At 39.3% G+C, this 13,112-nt stretch overlaps 3 protein-coding genes across 4 annotated transcripts; 2 read left to right on the top strand and 1 right to left on the bottom strand.

The window, feature by feature from the left end:
* The first annotated feature begins 52 nt into the window (after positions 1–52).
* Inos (Inositol-3-phosphate synthase) lies at positions 53–5,583 on the top strand. Its single transcript, XM_065476903.1, has 7 exons — positions 53–162; positions 1,401–1,572; positions 2,041–2,497; positions 2,659–2,885; positions 2,940–3,182; positions 3,242–3,350; positions 4,326–5,583. The coding sequence occupies exons 2-7, from the start codon at positions 1,426–1,428 to the stop codon at positions 4,757–4,759; spliced, it is 1,617 nt and encodes a 538-aa protein (XP_065332975.1). The 5' UTR covers positions 53–162; positions 1,401–1,425; the 3' UTR covers positions 4,760–5,583.
* Positions 5,584–6,016: 433 nt separating this feature from the next.
* Positions 6,017–10,905, top strand: BicC (protein bicaudal C). Of its 2 annotated transcripts, none has more exons than XM_065476900.1 (15): positions 6,017–6,244; positions 6,590–6,624; positions 7,388–7,457; positions 7,515–7,594; positions 7,649–7,864; positions 7,923–8,162; positions 8,221–8,439; positions 8,501–8,669; positions 8,726–8,845; positions 8,900–9,151; positions 9,208–9,303; positions 9,361–9,468; positions 9,525–9,818; positions 9,923–10,042; positions 10,097–10,905. In XM_065476900.1, the coding sequence occupies exons 1-15, from the start codon at positions 6,094–6,096 to the stop codon at positions 10,129–10,131; spliced, it is 2,205 nt and encodes a 734-aa protein (XP_065332972.1). In that variant the 5' UTR covers positions 6,017–6,093; the 3' UTR covers positions 10,132–10,905. The 2 variants fall into 2 exon arrangements, with proteins under 2 accessions (XP_065332972.1, XP_065332971.1); XM_065476899.1 differs by having other exon boundaries at positions 7,923–8,165.
* A 311-nt stretch (positions 10,906–11,216) lies between these two features.
* mRpS24 (mitochondrial ribosomal protein S24) lies at positions 11,217–12,453 on the bottom strand. The gene is made up of 3 exons (XM_065476915.1): positions 12,294–12,453; positions 11,924–12,071; positions 11,217–11,660 (listed from the first exon to the last, which is right to left on the bottom strand). Exons 1-3 carry the CDS (start codon positions 12,339–12,341, stop codon positions 11,371–11,373), a joined length of 486 nt encoding a protein of 161 aa, XP_065332987.1. The 5' UTR covers positions 12,342–12,453; the 3' UTR covers positions 11,217–11,370.
* Positions 12,454–13,112: the final 659 nt, after the last annotated feature.

Here is a 13,112-nt window from a genome sequence, read left to right as displayed (position 1 = left end):
TCTCGGGATAAAAGTACAGCTCGCAACATCCCATTTTAAGGGGTGGGGATGCGCGTCCTATAAAGTGGTGAGCTCGCGCGCTTAGTTCTTTAGCCCGTTTCTAGTTGGAGAAGTAACGTGTTCCGAACCTGCACCTGAATCATTTTCAAGACTCACATTAAGGTATATTAATATCTCCTTTTACTTTCGTTAAATTTAGATAATTTTGGAACTTGATCGAAATTGTTAATGAAGAAATAATGATAAAATTGACGGTTGATATAATCTTCAAAAATAAAAAATACGAGTTATTGCAATTAGAGATTTAATTTAATCCATTTTTTGCATCATGGAAGATTGCAAGCACTATAGAAATTTTCTAATAGAAGCAAAGTACTTTGAACAAATTACTTTCTTTGAGTCTGGTGACGACACGTGTGGCTCATGCACGAAATTGGCCACCTGTTCTCTAATCGTATCACACCACTTTTACAAGTCTGATAACAGAAGCATGTTGACTGTACTCACAATACAATGGCCTGACTTCTTTAGTGCCCAATCTTATAGATAAGGTACTTCCGCTCAGCGTTATTTTTAGAATATCAATAATCTAATTTAAAAAAATGCTAGTTACTCTATACTTAATATAATTTAATAATACATTTAATCTAATTTCTTAATCAAGATAGAAAAATCCGAAAATCCCCATCTGAAATCCTGGTGCGTGCAGGTCTATAATTGGGGATGCGTTGTGTGTGGTCCGCATTTAAGAGAGGTGGAGCGGAGCGCATTTTTAGAATGTTGAGAAACTCTCCAGGTAGAAAACTGTCGGCGTTTTAACGTAATATATAACCCATGACAATGCCCGAAAACACAATGCTTTCCAAGGACAGTATGTTTGTAAAAGCAGACCTTATGAATTCTCCATAGAAGCGCTATCTCTATAGCAGCAATATTATCTTTCTAGCGTCTTACTTTCACCAATAATAAGATAATCACAAGTTCATGGTCACCAGTACGCGTGCTCGGAAATCAACCCCTTGCTAAAGCCGGTAATACAAACCACGTAGCAACCGAGTTGAGCCGGTTGCTTTCATACTTGGCCGCCACAGCGTGTGAAAATCGATACTCGGGGCGAACCTCGCAAAAAAGCATTTTATATAACAAAAGTTACATAATAACAATATTATTAACTCAGTCAATGAATCGAAAAATACCACAAATTGTAAAAAAACACGTTGAAAGCTAGCAACAACAAAAAAATGAAAATATTATCCTCTAACTCAGATTTTCCGACTCGGTTTTCGTTTAAAGTGGAAATTTCCAAGCGAGGGCGCAGACGCAGGGGTGATTGACGTCAGTCGGGGGCTGCAAACGTGGCTGTGTCGAGTACCGGTGAATGAATATAACGTTGCTTGCAGGTGGGAAGTGTAGCCAGACACAGAAATGGAACAAACCAACGGGACACACAATTCGAGCAGAAAGAAATTGGTGCGTGTGCAGAGTGACAAAGTCACGTATAACAATGATGTTATACAAGCAGACTACGAATACCAGACGACTAGAGTCACCACCCAGGGCGAAACGATAGTGGTGAGTATACAGCTGTTTTATTCTGCTTGGCTGACAATGAGTCGCACCCCCAGACTTGGACCATTTAGAACAGCCACATAACGACCTTGAAACTGTAAAAAAATAATTAATATTTGTAAATTTGAATTGTAATTTAGGTCATTTTATTAACTTTGGAACTTACTAGTGTTCAGCTATTTTCACATAAAAAACTTTGTGCGTATCTAACAATTATTATATATTTTATAATTTCGATATTTTATAATTTCAGTTATTCATTTTTTGGTGTCATTAATTAAATAACCACTTTAGTAAGACATAGTATGATTACATTTTTATTGATAGTAAAAAGCCTATCTACGAGGAATTATAAAAAAACAGCTTATTTTGAAAATATTTTAATATGAGTGAAAATATAAAAACATGAAGCATATTATGCAGGGATCAAAAGCAAATATTGTTATTTTGTTTGTTTTTTAAACTTTGCAGGCGACACCAGTATCCACCAGCTACCAGTTTCGGACACAGCGACATGTTCCCCGGACAGGCGTTATGCTGGTCGGTTGGGGTGGAAACAACGGCAGCACCCTGACGGCAGCCCTTCTCGCTAACAAGCATCAGCTTTCATGGAACACCAAGGAAGGTGTCAAGCACGCCAACCTTTTTGGTTCCATCACGCAGAGCAGCACTGTGCCGCTCGGGGATGAGGTATACGTGCCCCTGAACTCCCTCCTCCCCATGGTCGACCCCTGCGACCTCGAGCTGGATGGCTGGGACATTTCGGGACTCGATCTCGCGGGTGCCATGAACAGAGCCAAGGTGCTCGAGTGGCAGTTGCAACAGCAGCTGGTTCAGGAAATGAGCAAGATGAAGCCGAGACCGGCGGCCCACATACCGGGATTTGTGGCGTCAAATCAGGAAACGCGCGTCGATAATGTCATGACAGGTAAATCGCCATAAAATCTTAGTTAATAATTAAGCAGGGTAAAGTTTGTCGGGAACAGCCACAGTAAGAAAATATGTGAAGCTCCAAGCCGCACAAGTTCCCTACTTTCCGCACATATGGGAGTAGCGGTTGAAATATATATATATTTTTTTAAACTTCAGGCAACCGACAATCGATGGTAGAGCAGCTGAGGAAAGACATAGCAGACTTCAAAGCGAGACGCCAGCTAGAAACAGTAATAGTCATTTGGACGGCAAACACAGAGCGCTTTGCCGAAATTCGGGCCGGAGTGAACGACACGGCCGAAAATCTTCTGGCCGCCATCAGGGACAATCACAGCGAAATCGCGCCCTCCACCCTATATGCTGTCGCCAGCATTCTCGAGGGCGTAAGTCTTTGTTTTTTGCTTCCATTCAGAATTTTAAAACGAAACAACCCATAGTGCACATATATCAACGGTTCGCCACAAAACACATTTGTGCCTGGGTGTGTGGAGCTGGCAGAAAAGCACAGCACTTTCCTCGGAGGAGACGATTTCAAATCCGGACAGACCAAACTGAAATCTGTGCTTGTCGACTTTTTGGTCAGTGCTGGCATCAAACCGGCGTCAATTGTGAGCTACAACCACTTGGGCAACAACGACGGGAAGAATCTTTCAGACCCCATGCAGTTCAGATCTAAAGAGGTGAGAAATTTGCACCTCTCTTTAATCAATTCTAGATTTAAATCAAACTGTAATTGCAGATTTCCAAGAGCAACGTGGTTGACGACATGGTGGGATCAAACCACATTCTGTACCAACCTGGAGAGAAACCAGACCACTGTGTTGTCATCAAGTACGTCCCTTATGTTGGTGAGTATCAAAACTCAATTTTTTTAACCCTCATTGATATCGATTGCAAATATATTTTATAAAATTTTGAACGTATAATATCATTCAGCATTTCGTCACGTTGCAATAAGTCAGTTAGATAGCTTATTATTAATGCGTTTTATTTGCTGAAAGATGTTTTACCGAGCCCTTTTTAGTGCAGATGGCAAAATGAACTTTTTATCAATCTAAATTAAGGCGCAATAAATACGAGGTTCAAAACGCGCGTTATTTAAATTTGAAATTTGCACGTAATAACGCTTGATCATGGGGTTGGATAGCCGAATCACATACGTGCTAGGTTGGGAATCAAACTTGGGCTGGCTTGCGAGGCTACAAAAACAAGAAGTAAATAATTTATAAGTTCAAAATATTAGGAGTATTGAAATTTTTATGATCGCATTTTTAACAACACGTATTGATTAATACACAGCCAAATTTAGAAGTGGAAATATTTTCCAATTTGCTTGAATGGTTAAAAAGTAAAAATTTAATAAATCATGTGCAATAAGAGAATCAATTTTAGCACTGGTTTGTATTGAAAATTCGGACTAACATATCAAATTGCTCGTCTTCAGCAAATTATAATCACCAGTTCTGTCCTTCTCTTACCACATTCCACATTCGAAATACCAGGGGAATCAATAATATGTTATTTTCCTAACATAAATTTCAAGAAGCTAACCTTAAATTTTGTGAGGTTAAATATGTACTGTATGTATATTGTAAGACAAGCAATTAATTATATATTATGTTAAAAAATTTTTAAACACCCTCAGGGTTAATTTTTCATTCAACAAAGAGGATATATTTAGGTACGACTGTTTTCCAAATTTCGTAATATTCTTAACACGGCTTTTTGAAGTGAAAAAGAAATATTATTTTGTTTTTGCCCTACCTTAATCATCTGCAATATTCATCCAGAGAGATGACACAATTTCTTGACATGCGTTCCAGGTGACAGCAAAAGGGCGATGGACGAGTACATGTCCGAGATAATGCTGGGTGGACACAATACAATCGTGGTTCACAACACTTGCGAGGACTCGCTGCTGGCTGCCCCGCTGATTTTGGACTTGGCCTTGGTGGCCGAACTCTGCGAACGCATCACTGTGGCGAAACGAGACGCGAGCGGCACTTCAGAGCACCAACCCCTCCGCTCCGTGTTGTCCATTCTGTCCTACATGTGCAAGGCTCCACAGGTGCCAAAGGGCGCACCGGTGGTCAACGCACTGTTCAAGCAGAAGGCGTGCATCGAGAACGTGCTGCGGGCCTGCATCGGGCTCGCCCCCTCCAACCACATGCTGTTGGAGCACATGGTGCGCTTCCCCCTTGCCAAGGACGCCGCGAAAAGCGCAAGCAGCAATGGGTGCATTTCAATTGGACACTAATGTCACCTCTGACTCGTGCCAATTTTGAAAAAACAATAACCTATAATGTTTAATCCGTTTTGAAGTTTACAGAGTTACAAATTGGTTGCATTCCGCTATATTAGTTGCTATAAACCAATTGGAGTGTTCATTTGTGTAGAAATTGTTTGATAAAAAATAAATTAAAAAATATTGATTTTTGCTGAACTGAAAGTTAAAACACAATACATAAATCAGTCTGTTATCAGAGCACCATATTATCATTTAGCACACACATGATGGACTGCGTAAATTGTACGGTACTCTTGAGAAATAGGAGGAAGAAGATAATATGTATGACATGTTTGTGTGCAACACCAAAATTAAGTTGAATAATTATGCACATTAATGTGGATAGTTTAATACGTTCGATAAATCATAACAATTATGATTTATTTAAATTATACGTATTCATTTATGTATGGTTGATATCATTAAATTCTAAAAATTTCAGCAACCGCAACTATCAATCATTTCTATGCTTTATTATTTTAATTAAAAAGTGATGGGTTTATTACTGCGTAATTAATTTCCTGTAGATATGATTTTTTGAGCAATAAATAATACTAAAAATTGCTACACATATAGTGTTCAATAATGTGTTCAGTTTGTAGTGCAGTGTGAAATTTGAAATACGATCCGATTGTGAGAATTTGTTTTGGTGTAAATCCACAAAACAACGTCATATCGGTCATCTACGTGTGCCCAATATATGAACGCGTCAACATGGGAGATTTCGAAAATCTTCAAAGAAGCTGATGTAATTAACTAATTTAATAAATGATTGGATAATATTATTTAATTAATTAATAATTTTTAATTTGTGTTACCCAGTGGATATTTTGAATCTCTATTGAATTCAAAGAATTTTTTCGTTTTTATTATTTTAATATTAAAAACGCGTTAATATTAATATTCGCGCAAAATAAGTATAAAAATCGTAATCATTCGATTCGTCTCGATGAGCGTAAAACGCGTTATTTTTAGGATTAATCCCCTTGTTAGCTTGTGTGTAGTGTCATAAAAATACAAAGGAAATGGGCTGAACAGGTGTTTCTCATTCACAACGAAACACACCTGAAAAGACAAGTGCAAGCGGATGCACGGAATGCAAAAAACCCCAAAACTAAAAGGAGATCAGCACGCGGCAGACAGCAGCGAGACGTTGGAGCGCTGGGGGAGGGGGTTTCCAGAGGGCGGGAGGAAGGTGGCGGCGATGACCGCACCATGACCCCTGCTAATTCATTTTTCCTTACACTCACTTTCATCAGACTCAGCGTGTAAGACGTGATAAGAGCAGTGGAAGAAGAACCATAATGGGTGAACACGCCGTGACTAGCATCCCTCTGGACGCCCTGTCCGACGTGTCCGAGAGCAGCCGCGATGAAATACGCGAGCATTGCGGCCCCGACGTCTATCAGGAGCGATTCCGGGTCGACCGACCCAAGCTCGAGCAAATGATGCAAGGTCAGTACCAGAATGAATGAAACGCACGCATTTTAAACCTCCAGCGCGATTTCTCTCGGCGGGTATTTGCAAATTAAACATATTTAATAATAATTTTATTTCTCATGCAGCCTTTATGTTCCCCATTGTCTCATATGATGAATTTGATTTTTCTTTAAGCTCTCTGCAATCGTAAATATGCATCGACTTTGTCAAGGAATTCCATCCCTTTTGTGGTATGCAGAATAAGCATGATTTTTATATAATTATATAAAGATGAAGTATTATTTTACGTGTGCTGCCAAAATATTTATTTCGTTTATTCAATAAATAACTTAAATTTCGTTTATGGTTCTAATTTTTCAGCGGAAAATAACTGCGCAGAGAGATTCTTTCAAAAGGTAAATTTATTTTCTGTACATCTGTCTATTTTCCATAATAATCTCTAAAAGCTTTCTTAAGGGTGCACAAAATCTTACTTTTACTGAGAATGAATAAAAATTATGAATGTTAATTATTTCTTTCTGATTTCAAAGCATTGAAATGCTTGGCTTCTATTAAGCTTTTTGGTTTCGTTCTCTACATGCTTGCAATCGTTAGCATGACTGCAACGTGACGTGAAAATTATTAAATGAATGCAACACTCAACCGAGTCTTATTCGTGAAAGTCAGTGGTTTGCACACAAATAGCTGTCAAAGCTTGCAATAATACACTTTTAGGAATTGCTCACATATCTGTCAGTTTTGCTAGCATTCTCAACGCTGTAACAGGAAACGAATTCCTTGCTCAAGAATTCATAAGACCGCTTTTGCTGGCCTCTGGCTTTGAAGGACATGATAAATATCTTAAATATGCTTAGAGAGAACCATATACCAAAATATCTGGCATTAATTTTCAAGTTTAAAAATTTCAATATTTTTCTCACGCTAAACTGAAAGGATTAAAAACTTGCTCAGGATGTATTATTGGCAAACGCAGCTTTAGAATTTTTAATGTTATATTCTTAGATAAAGCTGATTTTGCTATACATATGTTCATATTCCAACCTTTGCAAAAAAGTTCAGTAAAAATGCACTGCAAGTAAAACAAGGTTTACGCACAACTTAAAAAAATTCCAGTCATTCATCAGTTCTCATTTTTCAATGGTTAAAACGTGATTTTAGATCATGGAGAGTACCAGTACTTACATATCTTGGCCCCAACGCCTGAAAGTTGGAGCAAAGTCTAAAAAAGGTTGGTGACAAACCTTTTAATAATATTTGGTAGGTGTAAAATTAATCTCACTTTTAGACCCCCATGTCAGAATTGCTGGCACTCCTGAAAACGTGGCAATTGCTCGAACAAGAGTTTTGGACGTGCTTGAAGCTAAGGTAAAACGATAACTTTTTGCACAGCCCAAGCGATTAAATGAGCTTTTTTGGCAGCAATGTGACAGGGTAAACATGAAGATCGACGTGAGCTACACAGACCACTCTCACATCATCGGCAAGGGAGGCAATACTATCAAGCAGGTGATGGAAGCTACCGGCTGCCACATCCACTTTCCAGACTCCAATCGGACGAACCAAAATGAGAAGAGCAACCAAGTGTCCATCGCTGGTCCACTCACTGGTGCAGAACGTGCCAGAGCTAGCATCCGCGTGAGTACAACACGTTTCTGCTAATCAATTATTAAACTTAAAATGTTTTGAATTCTAGCGTTTGATGCCACTGAACTTTAGTTTTGAGCTTCCTGTGATCGGTGCCGCGCAGGCCATTCCTGATGTGAACAGCCCTATGATCAAGATCTTCTGTCAGCAATTCAACGTAGAGGTGTCCATCAGGCAGCGCTTTAAGCTGCACTCGACGCTGGTTGTGGTCAAGGGCTGTGACTGGGAGGTGGAGCGTGTCAAGCAGGCAACTCGAAATCTCATCAAGTCTCTGTGCGGGGCTGAACATGTGGTAATTTTTTTTTTTTTTAATTTGGCATTGTGGTCGAGTTTTGCCTATTTTACAGAACCAAGTGCCAGTGGAGATGAGCCTAGAGATATCCACTCAGCACCACAGTGCTGTTCTAGGCCCTGGCAGTTCCAATTTGCGAACCGTCATGCGCGAAACCAAAACCAAGATTCTATTTCCCGATGCTGAGGACCCAAACATTCCGAGCTTGAAGAAGAGCAATGTAAGGATCATCGGTGACATCGACCAAGTTTACTTAGCCAGACAACAGCTAATAGTAAGCGAATTTTTTATGCTTGAGAAGAAGGAGAGTTTTGCATCACAAAAATCATTCACAGGGATCTCTGCCATTGATGGTGATGTTTGACCTACCAGTGGGAATAAGTACTGATGCTGAGAACCACATCAACCTCCTCATGCAGCAACTCGATGTTGGCATTAAAATGCGCCTGAAGTCACGCCAGAGCACTCACTCAGTAACAATCAGGGGCATCGAGCGCTGCGCCAGTAAAATTTGAAATTCGTAATCTATAAAACATGAGTTTTGACACAATGCATTGCAGCTAATGTTTACATTGCTACACACACACTGCTGAACCTGGAAGGACCGCAAATTAAGGCCAGCATTCCTGACAGTTTCTCAATTCGCAGCCTTCCTGAAGACTTCAGTGTGCGCACTTTGCGTAAGTAAAATTAGGTTTAGCTGAAACGGCTGTAATCCTTGTGTTACTTGTCAGTCAACACCACTGGGTCAAGCCGCCTGCGTCTGGCCAGCGGTGCCAATGGCGCACAAGCTCTGCCCTCTCCGCCACTCTTCTCGCCGACGACCATGCTGCCACCAAGAAACCCTTGGAACCAAGTGTGGCAGGAGCAGTACTTGCATCCACACAACATGAGCCACCAGATGGCCTCCAACATGAGCGTCATGCCCCGCATTGTGGTTCCCACGCACTCGATGGTGCCCATGTACCCATCACCTGACAGCGCCAGTAATTCCGCTAAGTCAATCCTGAAATTAAGTGCTCATTAAAATCTTTGTTCCCAGTTCATTCCGCTTCATTCAGTTCAATGTCCAGCCCCAATCTGAGCCCTCGCATGTCCAACTCTCCAGGACGTAGTCACCATTCAGACTCCAATTCAGGTTTGAATGCTCTTTTCTGCTTGTCAAATAAGATTTGTAATCGCCAAGGGTAAGCAGACATTACCAGCATGCCTGATATGGACCGCAGAGCTCCAGGCTGCGAGCGTAGAACCCTGAAGCCTGGTTCCAGCCTCTCTGATCTGCGCAAAATGGCTGGCTACAAAGGTATGAAACCATTTGTCCCAAGGAAAAAATGATAAAATAAAAGTGTCTCTTTGCAGCAATGCACTCAAAAATAACACCAGGAGAAACACGCATACCCACCTCCCATTGGGCCAGCACTGGTTTGAGTGCCTCACACCCTGAGTACGTACTTCGCAAGCTGCAGCAACTGGACTTGGCCTGCAGTCAGGAGAAGGACCCAATGTGGCCACCAAGCGACCCTGACTATCTTCCTGATTGGTCTGCTAGCAACCTCTTCGATTCAGTGTCAAAGCAGGCGCTGCAACAGCATGAAATGAACACCAGCGATATTGGAACACTTTTCATGCAGCATGGCCTCAGCAGATACACAGGTGGGAACCTATATCACTATCAGATATCAGATTAGCAAATCAAATCATTTATGGAATTTTCTCTTCCTGCAAATCGATAATACATTTGACCACCTTTCTTCTAGAACTGTTTACAACTCATGAGATTGACCTCAGTCTCTTCCTGACCTTGAAAGAAGTTGATCTGGTAAACCTGGGCGTTGACAAGTTTGGACCTCGTCGTAAAATGATGGCCATCATTACAGGTATCAATCGTTTGCTAGAGAAAGCATAACATATTTATTTGACTTTCGGTTCAGACTTGAAGTCCATGCAAGTGAGAGATTCGCCCTGAGCTGTATTGATTGACCCTGGTGACGACTTTGGCTGAGTTAACGGTTCTGATTTCTGATTGCCGAAAATGGATTTTTTAGTTGCTTCTAGAGAGGTTAACTTGAACTGATTGATGGTTATTTAAGAGAGCACCTGAGTCTTGCAGCGCACTGTCACTCAAAACTTACTAAGCAAATTAACTGAGGAATTTATTCATGAATAGATACTATTTTACCTGGATAAATTCAAATCGAGAAGAGACAAAAATATTATATATTTATTGTGCTAAAAAGTCAAGATTTTATGTGAATTTGTTTGAAAAAGTCATGTAACCTGTATAACTTATTTTCCTTGCACAAGTTTTATTTATTTATTGTTAATTTCAAACAAAACCATATAGTCCGTCTAAATATGTGCTTCACGCGACCCCCATTCCCAATTGTGCTTTTCACTTGTCATGTTGTTTAGAGTTCAATTTTTACTGTTAAACTAACAAATTCGGTGTTGGACGAAACTAACTATCTAAGGTAGCAGAGAATTCTTTTTGTTTTTGATATATTTCCCCTTTGTTAAAGCCACTCAACATAATATATAATTCATGATCAAAACATTGCTCAGAGCCCAAGACTGAGACCTGTTTAAGAATGGATTCTGGTATACCAAAGCTCTAAGAATCTAGATGTGGCGACATTGACACTGAGCTGTTGTGGTTGCAAAGCCAGAACCGTTCTTAGAAAATTTCTATTGCACCAGCTGGGCTGGACTTTAATTAACCTAATCAGGACTGATTTACTACCACAAAATAACTTTGTCAAGAGATATGCTGTCTCTAGCCAAATGAAAAAGTCTGATGATTGACACAGTTATTTTGAAATGTCTTAGATGCCCTAGGAAATATACCAACAGTTATTTTTGTTTTAGAGAACTCTGATTACAATTAAAAGGGATGTCAACTTTATCTGTCTTCTTGAAATTTTCACCTCACGAAAATGTGAAAGTATTCAAGCCTCTGGGATGGAAATTGTAAAATGCCTTGAAAACTGATTTTTTATTTGAATTCAATAACTTCTTTTTGTGTGATTCAAATAAGAAATACAAAAAAAAAAATTAAAAAACTTGTGTCTTGAACACATTTAATAAAATTTGATTATATATTCTTGATAACACTTGTTTCCTTTTTTAAATTAGCCCTTAACGTTTGGGAAAGACCAATAAAAAAGAAAATTGTCTAACAGAAAAAATTTAATCACTAACTGCATGACTAAATATGTTTATAAATTACATCTTTAGCGTCATTGACTGTTTGTAATTCAAGTTTTACCGGACACTGCAGCCATAGTGACAACATTTCTTCTGTATAACCGATGAGGAAGTACATTTTCCTGGCACTGATTGAACGTTTGACGATACCCGCAATCCTGATGAGATTATGTTGCCTCTTGATGATTACTTCTGAGGTAAATAGAGAGTGCCAGGTTCCGATCATGAATTTCCGAATGAAAAGATCCTCTACAACAGTTTCTGCTGGCCGCAAACCTCCCTCCAAGTTGGCTGATGAAATAAATAGCAATTAAGAATAATTATAAAATAGTTCAAACCAACAAATGACAACAAATTTTAAATAAATTATCTTGCTTTCAAAGCCAAGAAATATATATCATTATCTCTGCTTTGTGCTTTAAATTAAAATTATAAATTTTGCTGTTTAGATAATTTTATTTGTGCCAAGCATCCACCCACAAGTGGTGACAGAAAAGCACGCAGATAATTTGTGGGATTTACAATAATGTAATACACTTCTCGAAATGCCTCACCTGTGTTCCACGAATTCCACGATTTTCTGTGCGCAATTTGGTGGGGACCATTGGCCATCTCGTAAGTGAGGGGCTTGTCACCACGGATGGATGGACGATATCTTCCTGCTTGTTTTCTGCATTGCACTGCCGAGGTGTGAATCAGACGCTGACAACATTATGGAAGTGAGTATTATATGAAGAACATATTCATGGGCAGAGTGTCAATCACACATCTATCTTAATTTTTTAATTTTACAAAGCGGCTATCAATTTTGAAGATGCATCATATTTGATTATCATACACAATCATAGAAGACCCTACACCCTGAGAAATGGGTGGACCGCCTCTCTAGCTTGACTGATTTGTTTAAAAATACATTATTAGTACCTGTGGTGTGGATATCCTCGATTTCAGACAATTCAACACGCTCAGCATCTTTGAGGGCAAAATTTCAGTGAACACTTCAAAAAATTATTAGAATAAATCCGACCAGGTGGTAACGACAGAATCATAACAAATTGTGGGCGTGTCTTGTCTGGCGCCTGGTTGGTCTGGTGTTTGAGCAGTGAGAGCGGTAAAATGCACATTGTGCTCACCCAGCTGATCCTTTTGTTAGTCTCGCAATATTTTTTGTTTACATAATTAAAATTAATTTTTAACTAATATGATGGCAAGTAAATAAGTGTTAAATTAAAAAATTAATTTGATTTCAAAATATTTTTTTTTCCTTTGGCCGGAGGAACTTGCACCCTGTGTGGCAATTTTCCGCTTCGCTGCATCGAGGTCTCTATTATTGAAACGCCGCAGACATTATTTCTTCCTTAAGCCTGAAGCCGCTGGAACTGGGAAGGTGTGAAACCCAGCTATGGCGAGTTCCAGCACACTTGAGCATTTTTTCAAGTAAGTCTCTTAATGAAGCATCTTTTCATAAAAAATATCGTCAAATTTAGTTAGGTTTCCCTTTGACAAAAACTCAATTTATTTAATTTAAAATGAAGTTCCAATGTGTAGTTTTTTTAATAAATGTTTCCAATATTATATCTATAAATTCTCTATTCTCAGATAATCGTATTGATTATTGCATGCTTCCTCTCCAATTTTTATATTATTGCAGTAGCTACTGTCACGTAAAATAATGCAATCTGGGTTAAATTTACGGTGCTCCCCGGAAGGAGTGTCTTGATCCTCCCACTCTGCCACTGACAA

The sequence above is a fragment of the Cloeon dipterum genome, chromosome 1 (assembly GCF_949628265.1).
Source record: "Cloeon dipterum chromosome 1, ieCloDipt1.1, whole genome shotgun sequence".
Lineage (NCBI taxonomy): Eukaryota > Metazoa > Arthropoda > Insecta > Ephemeroptera > Baetidae > Cloeon > Cloeon dipterum.
This window is presented reverse-complemented; position numbering and strand designations above follow the sequence as displayed.